The following is a 23915-nucleotide window of genomic DNA, read 5'->3' as shown; positions in this document are numbered from 1 at the left end:
TGCAGAACTGAGTTAACGATCTATAATCACAGTCCAACAGACAGCCCAACTAGCAGAATGGCGAAGAGCTGAACCAGGAAATCCCCAGTCCATATCTCACCTCTGCTTTAGGGAAACCGCTGTTCTCTCAAATTCCCCATCTGTAATAATACCGGCCTATATTGTAAGGATTACAGATCAGAGCTGAGAGGCTGCCATTTTAAATTTCCCACAATGCTGCAGCGCCCCTGACGCAGTATCACTCTGGGGCATTGTGGGAAATTTAAAATGGCTCTGATGCCAGCTCCAGGCATCAGACCTACTGGGCCCTAGCAAATGCCCAAGGATGCCAGAGGCGGTTAAGCAATCACTACAAACAGACCAAGATGCAACGTAACACCTGGATTCGACTTTTCCATCCTCAGAATTAAGACAATTCCTGTTGACCTAAGCAAGAGCTATTTAATAGGGACTAGCTGTCCCCAAATGATCCACATCTGAAAACATTTGAGGTGCCTGCAACTGCTTCACTGGAAGGCACTCTCATTTCTAGAAGATAGTTCTACTAGATGTGTTGGTTTTTGGAAACCGCCATGTAGGATCATCATGGTTTAAAAGAGAGCAACAATAATTGCTACAGCCTTATTGTGGAGGAACAAGCCAGATAACATCAGGTGACTGCAATTTTAGCTACCTTACGAACACATCAAACGTTACGGCTCCAGCCACTTCAGCTTAGACTTCAGGCGTGGCAGTTCATAATAAGGCAGAACCTGGAACGTGAAGGTGTATCTCCAGGCAAGAACTAATTCCCACACAGCAAAGACAGGAGGCTTTATTTCAATTTCTGAGCATTGACAGCCACCAAACCTACAGCAATTCACTGCACCCGAAGGCACGTGAATCCGCACACGTGCCCTCGCACAAAGTCAGTAGCTGGTGAAAATGGTTTTGCTGAGCTGAAACTGTAACGGAACACTGTGTGCCCTAAGTGAACCTTAAGATGGATAATGTTCAGGGGAGATTTAAAAAAAAATTGGGGGGGGGGGTGAGAAGCACAGAGAGAGCACTCAAGCCTCCCATTCAGGTAGTTTTAATTAAAAATAGATTTACACACAAAGGGAACTTTGCCGCCACTGCCCCCCCCCTCTAAGTCCTGGATTGCTCAATCTACTGCTCCTCCGCCCATCTGTCCCTCCACGTTATGCATTTCTGGCTTTAAAAAACCCCAGCACTCTGGAAATGGGTGCCATTCACCCTGTAAACACATCTCCATCTAGAGACAAAAGTGATCATCCCAGCCACAAATATCTTAAGGTGACCTGCGGTTTCTGTAGCTAATATAATATGCGCTATTTTCCCATCGAAGAACTGAAACGAACACTCCAGGGACAGCTTTTGGTGGGTCCTCCTTTAGAACTGAGGCCTTTGCAGCAACATCCAACTTCTACGTCGTTCCAGTTAAGTAGGGATGATAACAACCCCTTCCTTTGTAGGTATATTTGGACACAGCGCCCAGCTGTCCCCCACCGCCCAAATTTGGCCTCCTGAATACCTCTACTGATGGGAAACATCGCCGGCAGTACGCTGAAGCGATCCAGATTGGCTGAAAAGTTTGGTATCACAGTAGTACTAGTTTCTAAGCAAACCATTGGTGATGTGGCTGTTTTTTTTGGGGTTTTTTTAAGACACACAGGATGGGCAGAGATGAAAAACTAGCCATGGAGAGAGAATGTCTCAGTGAGAGAGTTCATATGAAAAACTAAGCGATGGGAAAAGGACATACCTCTAAGACCATTTCTAAGATTGCAGGCTCCAAGCCACTGGATTTTCAAAGCCAAGTCTTCCTTGGATACTGGATTGCAACGACGTGTACTTGCTGCACAATTGCAGCTCAGGCCTTCCACCACTGAGTATTTACTGTCCTTTGTAACAGAAAGTTCCCCATCCATCAAGCATAGATTGCCAGGTGGACATGCAGGGTTTCTCTCTCTCTCTCTCTTCCTCAAAGCCCTATGTGGGCCCAGGGAAAGAAAGAGAGAACACCGAAAACTGGTCTGACCTGTTCGGCAAGGAAGAAATATCCCCTCCACCTCCTCCAGCAAAGGGTAGGTTAAGAACCCGCCACACATGCGCAGAGATGTAACATTTCCGGAAAATTTGAAGCCATGGAAAAAACCAAGTTCTTTTCCGTTTTTTTTCCAGAAAAACCGGAAATTTTCGGAAAAAAATTGAAATAATGCAATAGTAGCACTTTTTACAGATTGAAAGTCACTTTAGGAACATAAAATGTAATTACGCCCAAGTTGGTTTGGCATAAAATTATTACATTGGGTATATTAAAAGTGGTGTATTCAAACAATTATAACAAATTTAATTTACTTTTTTTTTTGGTAACAAATGGAGCTACGAGCTCCTGAACTGTTAGGAACACCTGAACTCTAAGGAACCTCTTTGGTTCTGCCAGTTTATGAGGAGCAGGCAAAAAACAATTTTAAAACACAACAACTGAAGAAACCACCAAGATTAGTAACAAAGAAAATTATTTATGTCTCCACTGGTCCTCTAGTGTCAAGACATAAAGCAACAAAAATGCTTGGGGGGAAAAAACCGGAGGGAAACCGGTTTTTCCCCAAATTTTTCCGGTTCCCCCCCCCCCCCCCCGGGCCTTCACATCTCCACCCATGTGCACCGTGCTTAACATGTAAGGGAAAAGGAAAGGAACCTCTCGTGCAAGCACTGAGTCATTACTGACTCTTGGAGGGACGCCAGCTTTCGCTGACGTTTTCTTGGCAGGCCTTATAGCGGGGTGGTTTGCCGTTGCCTTCCCCGGCCGTTATTCCCTTTCCCCCAGCTAGCTGGGTACTCATTTTACTGACCTCGGGAGGATGGAAGGCTGAGTCGACCCGAGCCGGCTGTCTGAAACCAGCTTCTGCTGGGATTGAACTCAGGCCGTGGGGAGAGTTTCAGCTGCAGAAACTGCTGCTTTACTGCTCTGCGCCACACGAGGCTTGAAAGGAATCAAAATAAATAGGGAGAGGACACAGAGGGGCAGCTCGCTGCCACCCATAAGTCAATTCCATTTTCGACTATGAAGCGTGAGAAGCAGTGAGAAGCAATAAGTAGGGGAGAGGGGAGACGGGGAAGAGGCGAGAGATAATCTCAACGAAAGAATCGCCATCCCCACCGCGCCCCCCCCCCAAAGATCCTAGCAAGAATGCAAATATCCAGAGGTTGAGGTATATCGAGCGAACTATTCGGAGAGCCTGTGCCGCTAGACAGAACGCACCAGCTGCCTGTATGTGAATCCTCGCTTTGCTGCCGAGGGGGTCGCGACCCTCCTTGGCCTTGCCAATCATTCTGGCATTTGGCTTCTAGGCTAGTTATCTCGGGTTCGGCCTCTTCCAGCAAAGCAATCCCTGGCGACCCTGGATCTAAACGGGAGTACATCTTCTTCGACCCTCCCAGCGCAAAAGCTGGAGCAGAGGCGGGAGAGAGCCGCGAAGAGCTGAAATCTCACCTCTTCGGCATCACACCAGCAACCGTCTACCTCAGTCTCAAGGTAGAGGGGCGATAATCCTCTGTACAACACCCTTGTAAATCAGGTCTTTTCTCTTCCTCATTCTGCCTGGGGAACAGGGGTGTGTAGTCAGACAGGACAGGCCTGAATTGTTGGGGAAATCTTGTTTAAATGGCTAAACTCTGAAATATCTTGGGGGGAAGGACCCTAATCAAACTCTAACCGTTCATTCCTTCTCACGCTGGTCAGCATAGAGGCACCCGCAATAAAGCTCGCTCTTCCTCCAGAGTATTTAGAGCAGGACACTGTCCCATGCAGGAAGCCCACATGGCCCAACCATCAGGGACTTTGGACTATTCTCATGACTGCTAAGAGTGGCTCATTTTCTCTCCACGCAGCACTGAAGGGGAGACAGCTGCCCAGGGAGAGGGACAGCGACCTCTCCCCACCCACCCCACGGATCGTTTCCTGCCTTTCCATACCGCTGGATGAGAAAGAGAGACTCCTTTCCCCCTAGCAGCATGGAAAAGCTGTAACCACCCATAGGGATGGAAGCGTGTGGGGGACAAAACTAAGAGGAAGTTTCTGCCGGGATGGAAGGGGACGTTTTATGCGGGCCTGCGCTTACTTCTCCCGCAAGAATACAACACACAGCCTTTGAGATGCGCCTTTGCCATGTCCCTTGCAACACCCCCATCCCAGGAAGTGAAAGGGCTCAGACCGGAAGCACAGTGGGACCAACCTAGAGAGATGATAGTCCCACTGCAATGGCAAAGTTTCAGCAGGGAGAAGGATCCAATCAACAGAGGTACCACACCGGCCTGTTTATCTGGAAAGTTGCAGATACATCAAAAGCATCAGGATAATTGAATGAGTGGACCAGTTCTCCCTTGGGGACAGAGTTTCCAATAAAAAGGGAATTTTGTACGATTACATTACATAACAGGATTTAAGCTGCATGTACACAAGCATTCAATCCAGGCAAAGGATAATGTCCCTCCCCACCCACCCCCAGCCTTTCTTTTAGAAGGCCTGGATTCTTGAACAGACCATTTATTACTTGATGCACAATTATTTATTTATTTATTACATTTCTATACCGCCCAATAGCCGGAGCTCTCTGGGCGGTTCACAAAATTTAAAAACATTCGAAGTATAAAACAACAGTAGAAAACCATAATATAAAATACAATATAAAAAGCTCAACCAGATAAAAACAGCAGCAGTGCAAAGTTACAAATTTAAAACACCAAGTTAAAATGTATTGATAGACTGTTAAAATGCTGGGAGAATAAAAAGGTCTTCACCTGGCGTCTAAAAGCATATAATGTAGGTGCCAAGCGAACCTCCTTAGGGAGCTCATTCCACAGCTGGGGTGCCACAGCGGAGAAGGCCCTGCTCCTGGTAGCCACCTGCCTCACCTCCTTTGGCAGGGGCTCACAGAGAAGGACCCCTGAGGATGACCTTAGGGTCCGGGCAGGTACATATAGAAGGAGACGTTCCTTCAAGACTTACCCAAAGGTGCCCATAAAAACGCAACAACACCCATTCGGCATAAAACCGAAGGAAGGAGCAACTTCCCCCCACAAGCGAAAGCTCGATGGGGGGAGCGGATAGATCCACAACTCTTCAGGAAACAAAAAATGAAATCCGAATTCTAGCTCTCCAACTCAGTTACCTGTAACGGCTGCACTTTATCCCCCCTGCCCCACCCCCCAGCCTCAACTAATCTAAACTGAAGCAAGGAAGGAAAGAAATGGGGGAGTACTTCTTATCAGTCATGGTTAAATGTCAGCCAAATTTAGTTATTTTGAAGAAATCGTCGAGAATAGCGAATGAGATGAGAGGAGTTGTGTTGCTTTACGGACCAAAGTGGTGGTGGTGGGGGGAACGTGCTTCTCTTTCTTCAAACCCACATATTTGCTTTAAAACCATGGATGTGACGAAGGGCCAGAAGGGTTGAGAAGGAACAGCACCAGGTCCCAGATTCGGCATCAGGGTCTCACCCCCGCCACTGCCTTCCTGCAACACCCCTAACAGAAGGGATGCTAGAGATATATTTAGTCCGCTGTTACACTTGTCTCATTCCTGTGTTACCCACCCTTTTCAGGCCTCGTTGCTAAGACACATCTATGCGCTCGCTCATTAAAAAAAAAAAAAAAGGAAGAGGAGAGCCCCAAATCCAAAGTTAGAGGCTTCCCGTCTCCCAAGGTGCACAGGGAGGGGGACCACGCTCCCGTGGGGAGGAGCAGTGTGGAAGGCAGCTGCTAGAGGCCACCGAGAGAGGAGGGCAGCGCCACTGGCCCACAGGTTCTGGGGAGACTCACCGGGGGAGAGGAGAGCAAAGCCAGGGGGTGGAGGTTCATCGGAGTGGAATTCAGGCCCTGCGAGGCCCGTCTCTCGCAGCTGGCGTCTTCAAGTAACCACCCTTACCTATCCCTGCTACCTTTCCCCTGTAATCCGTTCGGCACGTCACCAGGGCGCTCTGCAGAACCGGAACAACTGCACCTTGCTCCGCCCCACCCTTCAACTCCCTTCTCCGAAGGGAGAGCCTCCCCCACTCATCTGAAAAACAGCAACGACAGAGAGACGCTGGGTACAGCGAAGAGTTGCCCTCAATTACCGTTTAACCGGCTGGGCAGCAGACTCAACTCTTCCGGGCAAAAAACCCAACCCCACTCCCTTGCAAAGCAAGGTCCAAAACAGCTTTTTTTATTCCTCTGATCAATTATTGTTATTAATATATTATGCATGTGCTGCCTTTTCTAAGCGATTTCCCAAGGCAGGGTACAAATCAAAACCATACTAATAAAGTCGAAATTTAACGGCGGCGAAATAAAACGGTATAAATAAAGAGCGGCAGATCGAGAGGGGAGCCGGGAAACACCCTTCGCGGCAAATATATGGTGAGGTGAAGAAGCAAGGCAGCCTGAAGTACTCAGGGACTACTTCATTGCATAATGAGAAAGGGAGAGTGGTCCCTGCCCCGAGAAGCCTACAATCTAAACTTCAACAGTAGGGAAGACAAGGAGACAAAAGGGAGAATGAATCATAACAGCGGGTGAAAGTAAGCAAATGCAGGCACCCAACCTTTATTGATAAATCCATATCTTGCCCTCCTTCCAGGAGCTCAGAGCAGTACACGTGTTTCTCCCTCGCCCCGTTTTAGCACCCGCAACAACCCTGTGAGGTAGGCTAGACCTCACCTCCTTAGTCCTAGTCACTGTTGGCTCTCAATTTAGGCCAGCTTTGGATTTAACAACTCACCTGATCACAACAGGTGACCAGGGTTTCCACGCAGGTGAGTGAGTGGGCTGATGGAGGAGAGATGGATGTCTCCATACCTTTTCCATCAGTCCATGCCAGCTTCTCCTCCACTATGGGAAAACAAGAAATTAGTCTCTTAGCAGGTGAGTAAAAGTAAATAAATTAGCAGGCTACTAATTTTTGTGAGCTTATTTAGAAGTCTGGTTTCAGCTTGGCTTCAGTGGGTAAGGAGGAATATGCAACTGAGGCAATCCATGGCTTCACGGAGAAGATATGTTCTGTGAAGGGATTTGAAGTTGGGGAAGAGAGAAAGGTGGCATGATGTAGGTGGTCAAGAAGGGAGCAACGGTGCACGGGTAGTCCGTCTGTGTGAATTAATCCAGAGCCAATAAGATCAGGAGCTATAAAGTTAGGGAGTCACTTTCTAAGCGGAAGGGAGGGACTAGGGCAGGGCTCTCCAAAGCAGCCTGTCCAATGGGCTAGAAAAGCAAAGGCCATCTCACGGGTCGTGGCTTCTCAGCCTTCTTACAAGGGCCAAAAATCTGCCTGAAAGTAGGGAGAAGAGGCAGCAAATATGGGCGGCGCACGGCAGGGCAGTGCATCCAGGGAGACTCTGAACAGGCAGGCAAGATGCACTGTGGGATTGGGTGTGTGTGTGGATTTCCATCACTCTGGCAGCACCGGGCACAGAGGAGAACTGAACTGCTTTAGTGGGGTGTAGCCATTGCTAAACCAAATAGTGGAGGGAAAGAGTGTATAAATCACCTAATGTAACTCGAACTGGGTCTGCACTGTACAATCCAAACAGCAAGCAACACAGAGGAACCATAGCAAGACTGCTAGTCCATCTAGCCCACCCTCACTTACACCAGCACCGTTTTCCCCCCTCCAGATGTTGCTGGACTTCAACTCCCATCTGGCCAAGTCAGCATGGCCAATGATCAGGGATGACGGGAGAGTTATAGTTCATCAGCATCTGAAGGACCCAGTTCTCCACCTCTGGTCTACACTGACTGGTGGTGGGACTCCAAGATTTCAGACAGGTGTCTTTCCCAGACTTACCCAGGACCTCCTACTTGCAAAGGAAGATCTCTACCACTAAGCCACAACCTGTCCACTCCTCATCCACGATCCACAGCTGATTAACACGGACCAGAATGCAGAGGGATGAGCTCCTAGGCAAGTTTTATTTCAACAAGGCTTCCTGACAGGGACCTCCCCGTATTTCATGCCTCTTACATCAACCTCTATCTCCCATTCTGCTGCCCACACGAATACCCCTGACTGGCAGTACACGAATACCCCTTCCGAGCAGGGCGAGGCCTGGAGTCAACAGCCAAGCACGAACCACGTGTATCTGCTAAAGAAGGAGGCAATTTTTAGCCTCTGGCTACAGCCCACCTTATCTTCGATGCATTCTTCCTCCCCCACACACCTCCACCGGCCCAACCAAAGAATAAGTTGCCCCACACCAACACAATGAAGAGACTGCGGAAGCCGCAAAAACGCAGCCCACAAGAGCAGGAAGCTGTTGAAGCCGAAGAGAGAAAGAGAGACGCATACCAGGGATGAATGAGACAAAAAGGGTGGGAAGCAATTTTTCTTCTAGGCTCCGAGCAAATGCTGGTTCCGTGGGCTGTCAGGCAACTTAAGTGGGAGGGCGGCAGCAGTGAGCACGAACGATTTTTCTTCCTTTGCATACTGTACTGAGAGGAAGCCAAAAAGCATCCATCCTTCAATCTCCCTACTATCACAGCTCACTAGGGGGGGAAAGTGGGTTCCAATGGGGCAAATGTTTTCTTCAGCTGTTTGAAGATCTGTTATTTATTCCAGCCCACCCCAAGCTGGTCCTCTCCACGACAACTCCTAGTGGCCACGCTGCCTGGGGATGATGGAAGGTGTAGTCCAACACATCCAGAAGGTCCCAGGTTGGGGAAGGCTGGAGTATACAATGTATCATAGAATCATAGAATAGCAGAGTTGGAAGGGGCCTGTAAGGCCATCGAGTCCAACCCCCTGCTCAAGGCAGGAATCCACCCTAAAGCATCCCTGACAGATGCTTGTCCAGCTGCCTCTTGAAGGCCTCGAGTGTGGGAGAGCCCACAACCTCCCTAGGTAACTGATTCCATTGTCGTACTGCTCGAACAGTCAGGAAGTTTTTCCTGATGTCCAGCTGGAATCTGGCTTCCTTTAACTTGAGCCCGTTATTCTGTGTCCTGCACTCTGGGAGGATCGAGAAGAGATCCTGGCCCTCCTCTGTGTGACAACCTTTTTACTATTTGAAGAGTGCTCTCATGTCTCCCCTCCATCTTCTCTTCTCCAGTCTAAACATGCCCAGTTCTTTCAGTCTCTCCTCATAGGGCTTTGTTTCCGGACCCCTGATCATCCTGGCTGCCCTCCTCTGAACACGCCCCAGCTTGTCTGCGTCCTTCTTGAATTGTGGAGCCCAGAACTGGACGCAATACTCTAGATGAGGCCTAAAAATGTAATAACTAAAAAGTTATTACATTTTTAATTGCCTAGGAATTAAGAGTGTGTGACCGGCCCTCAAAGTCTGCCACCGAGCTCATGGCAGAGCAAGGAACTGGAACTCGGGTCTTGCCTTCCTAGGCCAACATTGTAACCGCACAACACCAATACACCATACAGTCTCTTGGATATCTGGCCTTACAACCCCAGTTTGCTCAGAGAGGCGTGCAAATGTCCATATATAAAGATGGACTGAAACCTAAAATAAAAATAGATAAAAATCTAGGAAGGTTCAATTCTTAGCACCATCTTTTCTTTTCTTTTGAAGATTTATACCCCAGCTTTCAATCAAGCAATTCTCAAGGCTTATATGCAACAGGTAATAACATTTAAAAAACCCAGCGCACATACACACTTGGCCGGTTCACATGGCACTGTGGGTTATTTAAACCACAGTGGGGCTGATAGGCCATGCAGGGCACGCGTGGTCACTATTTCACATATCCAAGTTGTTGTGTTGTGCAAACCTGGAAGTGTGGGTTATGTGAGGATTAAACAACCCTCACTTAACCCTCGAACAGACCATAGTTCTGGCCACCATCTCAATCCATTACGCCAAAAAGCCTTCTGACATAGCCAGGTCTTAACTAGGCTCTGAAAAGCTAATGGAGAATGGGTATGTCAGGCTTCCCCAGAGAGGGGATTCTACAAATGCAGTGCCATCACCAAAAAGGCCATGCTCGTCAAACCACTACAGATGGTGGCGACAGTGCAGAATCTCCTCCAACGACATGAGCATATGGGAAGTTCACAGCTGAAGTAAAACAAGGGATACGACAGAAGTTTTCATAAAAGGTCAACTCAACTGTCGTCTTCCTTTGCATCTGTTCAGCATCCACCATGGAAGTAAGAACTCCATACTAGCATGGTGTCCTTTCAGCCACACTGCAAATGTTCGGTTCAACCCAAAGAACACACAAAGACATACATGTAACGAAGCAAATATGCAGAGCCAGACCGTGTGCACTTGCTCCAGGACTCTTCCTCCTGGCGATAAGTAAAGTCCAGAAAGAGAAAATCAAGTCTGTACGGCATCAGCATCCAATTTCAAATCAACAGGTAGAGTCAACACCCGGGACTTGCCTAACGCTGAGATTAGGATTTCTACGAGGAAGTCACCAAGGCAGCTTTCCCTATCCTTGAGTCCCTAGATGCCGCTGGACTACAACTTCTAACTAACATTGCCAATAGACTGGGAAGCTAGAGTCCAATACCATCCAGACACCCCTGGTTTCTGGGGCCTGATATATGTGTTTGCGCATGCCTGTACCAAGGGGTCATACGAAACCCGAATGCATCGTCTGATAGCAGGCTCTGGGTCTGGTTAGTGCTTAGGTGGAAGGCTCCTTTGGGACACTTCCTTGAGTTGGGACCGTGAGTTGGGAAATCCCAGGTTAAAACTGCACCTCATCAACAAACTCAGCCTCGGCTAAGTCATTGTTCTCTCAGCCTCCACCCTGCAACTGCAATAAGAAAAAAAGAATAGTGTCCTATTTTATATGGCAAGGATTACCAAGAGAACCATACACAGAGCACCTTTGACTCTTATGCCTCAGTTAGACCACTACATATTAATCAAGTAAAAAAACAGAAAGAAGACACCCCATTAAGGGAGATCCCCAAAGGAGTATCACTTTGGGCAGGGACAAGTTAAGACAAGTTAAGGGCAGCTTCTCCAACTTGGTTCCCCACAGGTGTTTTGGAATACAATTCCCAGCATTGCTGGCCACGCTGACCAGAGGTGATGGGAGTTGAACTTCAAAATATCTGGTAGGGTATAACTACGTAAAAGGTACACCTCTCTGCCCTCTGTCCATTGCATATGGCCAATTCAATGTTCAGACACGATACCCATGGAAGCGCATTTCTTCACAAGTGCTGTGTCAAGAAGACAGAGAGCCCCTGTGCTCTGCAACCAAGACGAAGTAATGGTTAGAGTGCAGTTTGGATGAGAGTAAATCCCAGACAAACTCAGTATATATAGCTCATCTAGTGGCATAACAGAAGATGGTGCTCACTTGAATATCTGCCCTTTCCGTCCAAATAATAACCCAGTGGGAAGCATAAAGGCAAGAATGGTGTGTGTTTGTGTGTGTGTGTGTCCCACATGAAGTGATCGACTGGGATGGGCGAGGGGGATTGGAGAAGGAAAGAGGGATGCTGACCGGTAGTTCCCTCCTCCAATCTGCAGTTGGCCCCACAGAGAACCCCACAGCACCAACTCTTACCAGGTGAAAGAAATAGGAGATTACTCAACAACACAATCCCCCGTGCAAAAGATTACACAAACACACAAGGCCCAGCCTTGTATTCAACCTCCTCTCCTTGCCATCCTTCAACTGCTCCTTCCACTCTAGCAAGCAAGTCACACACATACACCCCATATATGCCTGGAAAGGAAAAATTCAGGGGGACGGGGTGCTCCCACGAGTGCGGCTTCTCTCAGTGTCAATCTCATTCTCTGTGAGCATCTCTCCCCCTTCTGAGGCATTCCTTTCTACAGAAGGAGAGAGAAGAGATGACAGCAGGATCTCCCACAACTACCTTCATCTTTCCACAACCTCACCCCGCTTCCCAAATCATCCACCAAAGCGATATCTATCATGTCCCAGATGGGAGGCAGGGCAGAGAGCCACCTCACTCAAATGCCACCTTCTTCCACAATGCTGGTCCTTTCCCCAATCTTACAACCCGTTCTTGGCTGCCGCTGAAAAACCCAGATGTTTACATCTAGAGGCAAAAAGTGGGCCAAGGATTCCCTGTCAGGTCTCTTCTCCTTGCCACAAGTTGGGTAGCCACTTTGTTGATTGTTTCACTGCCCTGCTCCTGTGCTTTTTAACAGGAACCTGACACACAGGAAAAGCTCCCCACACCCAGGCATAGGGACGAAGCAACGGCCTTCTCTTGAAAAAGCATGACAACCACTCATGAAAAACAGCTGGAAGAAGGCTCTTTTAAGCATTGCATGGAAAAGAGCACTGAACCAGATGCAGCTCAACACACACACACGACCCAAATCTTTAGGGCACTACTATAATAGGGGCAGGTTATGGGTGCCGCTTTTCCTGCCCCTGACAAAACAGAGGGGCATGACAGGTTACAACAAGGGACAATCCTTCAACCTGCTACATGTTTGCATGCCTCCAAGGGCTGCTTTTTGAATTGCACAGGAGCACCGACAACTGGGGTGGGTGGGGGAAGGTGGCAACCCTAAGCTTTTCCTATCACACTGCTGCAGAGATATGGAGGGGATGTGAATCCCATCTTCCTTGCTAAACACCCCCTCCCCACACACACACACCACTCTTAAACAGACAGGATCCCTCTCGCTTCCCCCATCAGGATTGCCACCTGTGCGTGTTGTTGATGTTTTTAACCGGCCCTGCTCCAGTTCTGCCTTTTCATACCAGGAGATGGAAAGCTGCCCCCCACCCTACCCCAGCCCACATCTCTATGACAGGCAGGAAACACCCCCCCCAAAAAAAGGATTCCCCCTGCGGAAATGCACGCATGCAATGAATTAGGCTGACGTTTAAGTAGGGTGACCCTATGAAAAGGAGGACAGGGCTCCTGTATCTTTAACAGTTGCATAGAAAAGGGAATTTCAGCAGGTGTTATTTGCATGCATGTTGCACCTGGTGAAATTCCCTCTTCATCACAACAGTTAAAGCTGCGGGAGCTATACCGCAGCTATACTTTGACCAGATTTAAAAGAGGGCAGCTTTAACTGCTGTGATGAAGAGGGAATTTCACCAGGTTCTCCATATATACAAACGACACCTGCTGAAATTCCCTTTTCAATACAACTGTTAAAGATACAGGAGCCCTGTCCTCCTTTCGATACGGAAATGCTACAGGGGAAGCTTTTCCTGGCAGAAAGATAAATCGATGCAAAGCAGGGGAAAGCTCCCCCTGGTTAATTTCGGCCTGTCAGGCTGTGCTAAAAGCAGGGTGACCCTATGAAAAGGAGGACCGGGCTCCTGTATCTTTAACAGTTGCATAGAAAAGGGAATTTCAGCAGGTGTTATTTGCATGCATGTTGCACTTGGTGAAATTCCCTCTTCGGCACAACAGTTAAAGCTGCAGGAGCCCTGTCCTCCTTTTCATAGGGTCACCCTAGTTTAAGAGCGGCAGAAGACACGTGTACACACACACACACACGTGCACACAGCTGGCAACCCAGCCTGAGCTCTTCGCCAGTATCTTCATGTTCCTTTTCAAGGGGATTAAACCCACCCAGTTTTCCACCCACCCAAAACGCAGACTGGCTTCCATGCAGCCCTTTTTACCTGCTCCGTGTTCTCAGCCAAGGTGGGCAGGGGGCTCCGTCCGCTGTTCGACATGGCTCCCCTTGGCAGGGCCTGAGGGGGGGTCCCCCCAGCTGCTCGACTCCTTCCTCTTCTTCTCCTCCTCCTCCTCCCTGACCCAGCTGGAAGGGGTCAGCTTCCTCCTCCTCCTCCTCTTCTTCCTCCTCCTCCTCCTCACGGTGAGGGGGGCGGCCAGGCCACCAGCATGGGGAAAAAAAGGGGGTCAATAAGTGGTCGGGGAGCACCGACTCTGCATGAAAGGGTCCCCCGCTCCGCCGGGTTTGGGTGAGGGGTGCTCGGCTTGACGGATCACGCGAGGCCGGGGATGAGGCGCTCAGACAAGGCCGCGCCGGTTGGAAAAAAACTGGACTGGGGGAAACCCGGGACCCGAAGCGAGTGTGGGGCAGGTTTGAGACCCCCGAGCCCCACTGCGCCTCCAGAGCCCGGCTCGGACACCGCCTGCCCTTCCCCGCCGATGCCCGAGGTTCCCTAGCCGCCCCTGAGCTTCACACAGCGGCGGCTCCCAACATGGCCGCCTCCGCCGGGCTTCGGGAAGTTCCGCCGGGCTTCCGGAAACACCCGAAAGGCGGCCCTTCACAACAGCGGCCTGCTCGTCGTCACCCGGCCCGGCGGAAAGGCCCGAACGCGGAGCCGACTCCGCTTCCCACGGTGCACGGAAAGAGCCGAAGAGGCCGGCGGAGCGCTGATTGGTTGGGGCAAGCGAAAGGGAAGGCGGGGCCTCTGTGGGGAAAGGGGCGGGGCCAAAGCTTTCTATCGCTTTGGCATTGGAGAGAAAGTCGCTGTGGGAAGAGAAGGTGGGGGGAACAACACACAGCGGCCACATCCGGAAATCTGTCCCTCTCCTCCCCCCGCCCTCTCCAAGGAGGCCGGAAATAGCCGAACGCGCTTCGGCTCGCAATGTACGGAAATAGCCGAACAGGGTCTAGCTCGGAATGTACGGAAACAACCGAAGTAGGTGATCTGGGCCCGTCTGCTCCCTAGTTCACAAACGGCAAAACCTGAGGATTTAGGAACAAGCCAAGTAAGCCATGGCTTAGGGCCTCATGTTATGAGGGGCTTCTAAATATGTTGGAGATAATAGCTTTGGCTTAAACATGCTAGAAAGTCTGGTGTAACTTACAGCACAGTTGCCTTAGATGGAGAAAGCGCGGCAACGCAGCATTTAGTATTGGAGGCAAGAAGGGCAGACTAGAACTTTAAAACAAGTTCGAATCAACTTACATTTCTATACTGCCCAATAGTTGGAGTTCTCTGGGCGGTTCACGAAAATTAAAAACCTTCAAAGTATAAAACAACAGTATAAAACCATACTATAAAATACAATATAAAAGCGAAACCAGATAAAAACAGCAGCAATGCAAAATTACAAATTTAAAACACCAAGTTGAAATTTACTTATAGACTGTTAAAATGCTGGGAGAATAAAAAGGTCTTCACCTGGCGTCTAAAAGCATATAATGTAGGTGCCAAACGAACCTCCTTAGGGAGCTCATTCCACAGCCGGGGTGCCACAGCAGAGAAGGCCCTCCTCCTGGCAGCCACCTGCCTCACTTCCTTTGGCAGGGGCTCGCGGAGAAGGACCCCTGAGGATGACCTTAGGGTCCGGGCAGGTACATACAGGAGGAGGCGTTCCTTCAGATAACCTGGCCCCAAGCCGTTTAGGGCTTTAAATGTTAATACCAGCACTTTGAATCGGGCCCGGACCTGGACTGGCAGCCAATGAAGCTGGAAAAGGACTGGCGTAATGTGGTCTCGTAATGTGTGTCCCTGCTTGGGAAAGGCGTTTTTCATCACTTGCTACCTGAGCTGTCGGGTTGGAGTTGCCGGGGACGGAACCGGGCGCCTTCCACATGCAAAACGTGTGCCCAGCGATAGTCCTCGCAGCCTGTCAGCATCTGACCGGCTCACGTCCCCCCTCCGTCTCCCCCACCGCTGATCCGATGCAACATGTTCGAGGCAGAGTGGCGGTCAAGCATGGCTGCTTGTCAAAAGCTTCCCTCCAGACAGCTGCTAACCTCACAGGCCTTCAAGACAGACAGCGATCCTATTTCCCTGCCCTGATTTCCCTCCCCTCCGCCCACAGGGGTGGGTCAAATTCCAGACACGCAATCCGGATTTGTTGCAATTTGGGGTTACTCCTCTGCTTCTTTCATTCTTAATCCTTTGATGAGTAAGGCTGAGGTTTCTTTGCTAAAGGGGAGAAGCCCTTTGTAAACCTATCTTTTCACCGCCTTTGTTACCAGCTCCTCCTCATTGCTACCGTTTGCAAAGGTAGCAATGCAGGTAACGGTAGTGATGGGAAGGAAGAACAGGAGATGGCAACCGCTCCTTGCTCTCTGGCTCTCTGCCTGAGAGGCAGGGAGCTCTCAGGCAGAGAGCCAGGGACCTACCGTCACCTGGGCCAGAGCAAGAGGCAGGTGAACGAGCATGTTGCAATGATGAAGGGGGTTCTCTTGTCAGTGGGCCCCTGTGAGGGTGTGGGCCCTCGGCAGCTGCCCGACCACGCCGACCCTGGGTGCGAGAAATTCCAAGGAGGAGCCAGATTGCCTTTCCGCTGGGAGTTTTAAATACACAGCGGTGCCCCCGAACCTTCGCGCCGGCATCCACACCTTGTGCTTTCTCTTCCTGCCGAAGGAACTCTCACGCCCTCTAACAAGGCAGGTGGGAAATTATGCAGTGAAAACCTCAGCCTCAGCTGTGAGGATGAGAGGAATATCATATGCCAGTTGAGGCACTCTCCTCTGGGAGGCAAAGGGGGAAAACGCAAGAGATGCAAACTCGAAATTGTCTTCTTGAGGTGGTTAAATTGGGATGGTGGGGAAATGCGCAGTTATGCCCTGCCCCCTGGTGGCGCATGGGAGGCACTGCCGCTGGGCTAAGTGCCATTAGGACAGGTAAATAGGTCTTACCTGATACCTGGATGTCGTGTGAGAAATGCTGCACAGGCCGTCTTTTTAGACTCGATAAGCTGAACCGTCTCTTCGGACGTATGCAGAGCTGCCGGATAGTGTGACGAGAGTTCAAGTCTCCCTGGCGAAGTGAGTGGGTTGCAAGGGGTATACCACTTTCTTGACCAAATGCAGACTCTCGTTCACGCACTGGTTATCTCTCGGTTGGACTACTGCAACCTTCTTCTCTCTGGCCTTCCCTCATCTCACATCAGTCTGCTGGTGTGATATTACCTTTAAATAATAATAATAATAATAATAATAATAATAATAATAATAATAATAATAATCCACTAGTCACAACAGTCACCAACATCACAGCATTTTTTTTTTACATAAAATCTTCAGAAACTGGGCCTACCCAAATGCATCTACTCCAACATTCAAAAAAGAGACATACTTAAAACAGGCTCAATAGTTAGGAAATTCCTGAATCAGTAAAAGACAGCATGACTTGGCATAGCCTGTCATGTCCATCTAGCAAAACCACCATGAAAGAGAAAGAGAGATGAATAATAATAATAATAATAATAATAATAATAATAATAATATCATAGAATAGAAGAGTTGGAAGGGGCCTACAAGGCCATCGAGTCCAACCCCCTGCTCAATGCAGGAATCCACCCTAAAGCATCCCTGACAGATGGTTGTCCAGCTGCCTCTTGAAGGCCTCTAGTGTGGGAGAGCCCACAGCCTCCCTAGGTAACTGATTCCATTGTACTGCTCTAACAGTCAGGAAGGTTTTCCTGATGTCCAGCTGGAATCTGGCTTCCTTTAACTTGAGCCCGTTATTCCGTGTCCTGCACTCTGGGAGGATCGAGAAGAGATCCTGGCCCTCCTCTGTGTGGCAACCTTTTAAGTATTTGAAGAGTGCTCTCATGTCTCCCCTCAATCTTCTCTTCTCCAGGCTAAACAGGCCCAGTTCTTTCAGTCTCTCTTCATAGGGCTTTGTTTCCAGACCCCTGATCATCCTGGTTGCCCTCCTCTGAACACCTCCAGCTTGTCTGCATCCTTCTTGAATTGTGGAGCCCAGAACTGGACGCAATACTCTAGATAAGGCCTAACCAGGGCCGAATAGAGAGGAACCAGGACCTCACGTGATTTGGAAGCGATACTTCTATTAATTCAGCCCAAAATAACATTTGCCTTTCTTGCAGCCCTATCGCACTGTGGGCTCCTATTCATCTTGTGATCTACAACAATTCCAAGATCCTTCTCGTTTGTAGTATTGCTGAGCCAAGTATCCCCCATCTTTTCACTGCATTTGAGCCTGTTATTCCGTGTATGAAAAACACAATACCTGTGTTTTTTATATTGCCTTTTAAACTTTTAATGTTTTAAATGTATCTAGTCTTGATATATTTTATGATTTTTAACTGTGCACTGCCCAGAGAGCTTCGGCTGATGGGCAGTATAAAAATGTAATAAATAAATGAATGAATAAATAAATAAAATACTTTTGGGAAGTAATTATAATAGACAAACACAGGCACTTTTTAGAAATAACAATGATGATAATAATAATAATTTCAAAATGAACGTGTGTTTGTCTGATGCAGCCCACAAAAAACTTGCAAAAGCTATGCAGTAACAAATTGCTTTGTTTATAAGATACCACAATACTCTTTGTTGGTTTTGCTACCACAGAGATCAACCGCTCTGGAAATAAATGTCTGGTTCTACATTATCACCACCAGGTGGCAGGCTCCTTTTCTTTTTGGGATCACCCATTAAAGCAGCCTTCCTCAACCTGGGGCGCTCCAGATGTGTTGGACTGCACCTCCCAGAATGCCCCAGCCAGCTGGGGCATTCTGGGAGTTGTAGTCCAACACATCTGGAGCGCCCCAGGTTGAGGAAGGCTGCATTAAAGAGATGTATCGGACTGCAATAATTCGCAAACCGCTCCAAGACACAGGTGCAAGTGTGAGATCAGGGGTGCCGTCAAGGGTAGGCATGACTGAGCCCACATCTCAGCAGGCGCCCCATGATAAGAGCCTTGTGGATTTGCGTCTTCTCTTCACAATGGCATCCTGCTTGTTCGCCTGCCTCTCTCTTTGGCCCGGACAACGGTGGAGGTGGGAAGGCGGAGCAGGAGATGCCAGGGCTTATTCTCTCCCTGGCTCTCTGCCTGTCAAGCAAGGAAGCAGGAGCCGTGATGAGAAAGCGGTTTGAGAAGCAACAGCAGCTGGGCACCATGGTGGTGGGAAAACAGGCCCACTGACTGACGTGGGCCAGTTAGGGGACTTTGCAGACGACCCCTCACTGTGTGGGATCACCGAAAAACTTCTGTCACAACAGATACGCTTTACAAAACACACCTTGCCTACCCCACGTCAAAATCCCCTTGCAACCTACTTCACACACACACACACACACACATGGATATACCCTTGGGTGCCTACTCAACTCTCCCAGGCCCAAAAAGGTCTGGCCAGAGCTAGGCATGAGATGTAGATCACATACCCTAGGGTGACCCTATGAAAAGGAGGACAGGGCTCCTGTATCTTAAACAGTTGCATAGAAAAGGGAATTTCAGCAGGTGTCATTTGCATATATGGGGAACCTGGTGAAATCCCCTCTTCATCACAACAGGAGCTATACTAGAGTGACCGGATTTAAAAGAGGGCAGCTTTAACTAGTATGATGAAGAGGGAGTTTCCCCAGGTTCCCCATATATACAAATGACACCTGCTGAACTGCCCTTTCAGAGCAGTAAAGCATCAGTTTCTGCAGCTGAAACTCTCCCCACAGCCTGAGTTCGATCCCAACGGAAGCTGATTCTCAGGCAGCCGGCTCGGGTCGACTCAGCCTTCCATCCTCCCGAGGTCGGTAAAATGAGTACCCAGTTAGCTGTGGAAAAGGTAATAACGGCCGGGGAAGGCAACGGCAAACCACCCCGCTATAAGGCCTGCCAAGAAAACGTCAGCGAAAGCTGGCGTCCCTCCAAGAGTCAGTAATGACTCAGTGCTTGCACAAGAGGTTAAAGATACAGGAGCTCTGTCCTCCTTTTCATAGGGTCACCCTACCTTAAGTCGCGGGGTGGGTGAGGCAGAATCTGGGCCTTCGTGATCTCCTTCTTTTGCTAGAGAGTCGCCAAGCGGAAGATATTGCAAAGGATAGCCACCGAAATAATTCTGAGCCCAGGATTTGTTTTGAGTAATAGGTAGAACAGGAAACAGCTTATCAGGGTCGGCTCTAGGATACAGGAATAGAACAAGGGCCCCAATCCATAGCAGGGGCCCACGGTCCTCCTCTTCCCCATTACAACCTGCTTGTCTGCCTGCCTCTCGCTCCGGCCCAGGTAACGGCGGTGCTACAAAGCCGTGTTCTGCTGATTTTCGTCTAGAACAAATGACATTAACCTGAAACTGAAAAGAGAACATACTTTATCATGGGATTTTGTTTCATGCCTTCTCTTCCCCCCCCCCTTTCCTCTCCGTCCTTTTTTCCTTTCGTGTCGTGCCTTTTTAGACTACAAAACCCTGCGGGCAGGAACCTTCTTCTTTTTATTGATTGTATATACGTTGCTGCAGGAACCTTTTTGGCTGGGGAGTAGACCAAAAAGATTTTTTTAAAAATGCACTGAGCGGGGTGGGGTTGGACTTGATGGCCTTATAGGTCCGTTCCAACTCTACTATTCTATGATTCTATGAATAGGTAAATAATATGGATATTTACTTCTGAGTAGACAGGGACAGGATTGCATCTCCGCCATATGCTTTGATGCAGCGTTTATGTTTTATCTGATGACGTGATAAAACCAGTCCTTAACTTTATCGCAAGCCGCCCAGAGAACCCGTTGACAGGGGGCGGATTCTATAAACAGGCTGGAAAGGAAATTTGCAAGTGAATCAATGTGCAGGACACTCGTGCGTTACGCTACCTGCGCCTCTTTCCAGCTCTGAAATGACGGCGGGCGGTCCACCACCTGAAGGACTAGGCTTTGAGGGGCAGGAGAAGCAATAAATAAATAAATAAATCTGTTTGTTTATTTATTCTGTGCGCTTCAAACTCACCTGGGTGTCCAAGAGGCTGAAGACAGCACACACGGTTCATTCTCCACCCCTTCTGTTTATCCTCACAACAGCCCTGCGATGTAGGTTAGGGAGGGAGGGAGAGAAAGAGAGAGAGAGAGAGAAGCCAAAGATCAGCCAGCTGAGTAGGGATTTGAATGTGGGATTCCTGGCGTCAGAAGTCAGCACGGCTGGGCAGCTGCCAGCAGGAGCCCACGGGCAAAAGCCCCCTGGAGTTGTACCTGTTCTTCACCTTTGCACCCTGCTTGTTCACCTGCCTCTCGCTTTGGCCCAGGCAACAGTGGTGGTGAGGAGGAGGAGGAGGAGGAGACGCCCCGGCCTCCTTGCTCCCTGGCTCTCTGCCTGCCAAGCAAGCAAGCGGCAGCCATGGTGAGAAAGAAGAGGAGGGACCGGAGCAGCTGGCGGCCACGGTGGCGAGAAGGTCGACTCACGGAGGTCTCTTGCCCGAGGGTCCTCCAAAAACCTAGAGCCAGCACGGCTCCCTGGTCTTCGTCCGGCTCTGACCCCTACACCACACTGCCCCCCAGGATGGCATGGCCAAAGTGGCAGGCTCCGTCTCTCTTTGACGGCTCCGTTTCCCCCTCCGCCTGTGTGGCTTTCTCTCTGGGAACCAGCCGCCTTTCGCTAATGGACTGAGCCGGAGAGCCGGGGCATTTGGGCCCCCGGGGGAAGGTCAGGTGGCCGCCTGCTCGACTCTCCCTCTCTCTTTCCCTCGGCTCGTCGATACCCATTAGAGGACAGGGTGGCGGCAGCGGTGTGTGGCACGGCTCCTACTGACCGCTCCACGTGGGCCACCTGAAGCCGAGCCAGGCTTGCGTGCAGGAGGAGTTCAAGGCGGAGGTGATTGGGTCTGCCCCACACCTGGACACCCACGGGAGCCGTCGGCCCATCAGATCGGCCCCTACCCGGGCTTCGTGGCCAGGCTTGAGTGCTGCTTCTTTCACACACACACCCTCCATGTGCCTCAGACGCAAGAATGCCAGGTAGGGGGGCGTTCCACACTGCGCTGCTGAATAGTGGCAAGGCGTGGGGTGGGGTGGGGTGGGGTGGGGCGGCAAAAATGGAAGAAGCACCTTGATCTTGATGGGAGCGGGAAGTAAGGATTAGCCCAACCTTAGCTTAGCTGTCTTTGTCCATATATCCCAATATTGCTGACACTGACCGGCAGCTGCTCTCTTTCCAGGGTCTCTCACAGGGATCCCCATTCTAACCGGCGGTACTTTTGGAATGAACCCGAAATCTTCTCCCTGCAAACTCCTACCTCTCAATTTGCGCCCTGGATTCTGTATTTCGGGTACTCTAGAGTGTGGCAGAGTACTGGACTAGTTACTTCACTTATTCCGTCAGAGAATCATAGAATAGTAGAGTTGGAAGGGGCCTACAAGGCCATCGAGTCCAACCCCCTGCTCAATCCAGGAATCCACCATAAAGCATCCCTGACAGATGCTTGTCCAGCTGCCTCTTGAAGGCCTCTAGTGTGGGAGAGCCCACAATCTCCCTAGGTCACTGGTTCCATTGTTGTACTGCTCTAACAGTCAGGAAGATTTTCCTGATGTCCAGCTGGAATCTGGCTTCCTTTAACTTGAGCCCGTTATTCCGTGTCCTGCACTCTGGGAGGATCGAGAAGAGATCCTGGCCCTCCTCTGTGTGACAACCTTTTAGGTATCTGAAGGGTGCTCTCATGTCTCCCCTCAATCTTCTCTTCTCCAGGCTAAACATGCCCAGTTCTTTCAGTCTCTCTTCATAGGGCTTTGTTTCCAGACCCCTGATCATCCTGGTTGCCCATTCTTCCTTCCTTTCCCTTTATCCTCATAACACCCCTGCGAGGCAGGTAGACCTGAAAGATCAGGGCTGGCTTAAAGTCCACCCAGTGAGCTTTCTGGCTGAGCAGGGATCTCCGTCTCACGAGCCAGCTAGTCCTAGTTTGATTCTATAACCACTATATTGCACCAATATCTATATATATAAAATGCTTAGGTATGTTTCCGTAAAGGCTTCAGCTGATACAGGTTGCTAAGCAACAGTAAAAACATGTAACCTCAGCTGATACAGGTTGCTAAGCCCCTCGCTTGACTCCTCCAGGCTTTCCAAGGTAATCCTACCCCCTTTCTGCCTCTTCGCTCCCCCCCCCCACAAGAAGGGGGCAGTGCCACGGTCCGGAGCATGAGCGAGGCACATCTGGGGCCCTTGGTGGCCGGGTAGGAGGCCACTTGCTTGCTGCGAATGAATAAATAAATAAAATGCAATGATATTTAAATAATAAACTTTAAGATCTTCTACAACAGTATAAGTTACGCTGGGTACAGCTGGTATTTTAATATATCACATAGTACCGAAGTCTCCAGGACTTAGGCAGAGAGAGATCCACCAAGTTCAGTTACTTTGAGCTTCTCACTTTTCAAATCTTAAGTTGGGTTCGTCCCCAAATTTAAGAACTTTTGTTTTTAATCTTCCCATGAAAATTCATAAGCATTTTCTGCACATGACTCCTGACAGACGCATATGTGTACGCATTTCGCATACCATGCACTTTTTAATTTTTGCCAGCAATTCTCCTAATATAATGCATTGTTGGACACTATTTTCTCCCAACACACTTATTTGTGTACATATTTTGAGAGTGGAGAACTCCAGCGCAAAATTCGGAGAACTGCGAATTTTGAAGAATAACTGGATTTTGGTGGTCTAAAGTGGTGGTTCTAAAGTGGAATATTAAGCAATTTTGCATTAAAATCTGAACTGAGAAAATTACTTTTCCCTCCCTTCCACATGCCTACCAATTTTCTCTTCTTACTAAGAAATTACCCCTTTCTTATCCTGTAAGTCTGCTTGAGGAACTGGGTAGCACGGCATCAAACATTCAGAACACCAGCTGCATTTGCTAGAATATTATAACATTTATGTTCGGCTTTTTTTCCTCTAAGGAACCCATATGAGCCTCCTCTTCCTCTCCATTTTATCCTCACAACAACCCTGTGAGGTAGGGCAGGCTGAGAGTCAGTGACTGGCCCAAAGGCACCCAGTGAGCTTCATGGCTGAGTGGGTGACAGTGCCGGATGTAGGAACAAGCCAAGTAAGCCATGGCTTAGGGCCTCATATTATAAGGGGTCTCTAAATACATTGGAGATAGCTAAGATGAAATCACTTTGGCGTGGCTTACAGCAGAGTTGCTTTATATAGAAAAAAGTGTGGCAACGCAGCATTTGGTATTGAAGGCAATAAACATAAATTAGAGCTAGTTTAAAATAAGTTCAAATCAATTTGCTTTATTAGTGCTTTTATACACATCTCCTGGGAAGGCTATCGCTGT

The 23915-nt window shown here is 49.2% G+C and overlaps 1 protein-coding gene across 5 annotated transcripts in view; it reads right to left on the bottom strand.

Annotated features, from left to right (window-relative positions):
• The window catches only part of MARK2 (microtubule affinity regulating kinase 2), a 117487-nt gene extending 103354 nt beyond the window's left edge, over positions 1–14133 (bottom strand). For 2 of the 5 annotated variants that reach the window (XM_063146159.1, XM_063146161.1), the window contains exon 1: positions 13585–14131. In XM_063146159.1, the coding sequence (XP_063002229.1) occupies positions 13585–13638 (54 nt within the window). In that variant the 5' untranslated portion in view covers positions 13639–14131. Of the gene's footprint in view, positions 1–5014; positions 5078–13584 lie in introns of those variants that run through there. The other 3 variants (XM_063146165.1, XM_063146160.1, XM_063146164.1) reach the window with 3 other exon arrangements.
• Between the last annotated feature and the right edge of the window lie 9782 nt (positions 14134–23915).

Source organism: Elgaria multicarinata, chromosome 21 (genome assembly GCF_023053635.1).
Source record: "Elgaria multicarinata webbii isolate HBS135686 ecotype San Diego chromosome 21, rElgMul1.1.pri, whole genome shotgun sequence".
Lineage (NCBI taxonomy): Eukaryota > Metazoa > Chordata > Lepidosauria > Squamata > Anguidae > Elgaria > Elgaria multicarinata.
This window is presented reverse-complemented; position numbering and strand designations above follow the sequence as displayed.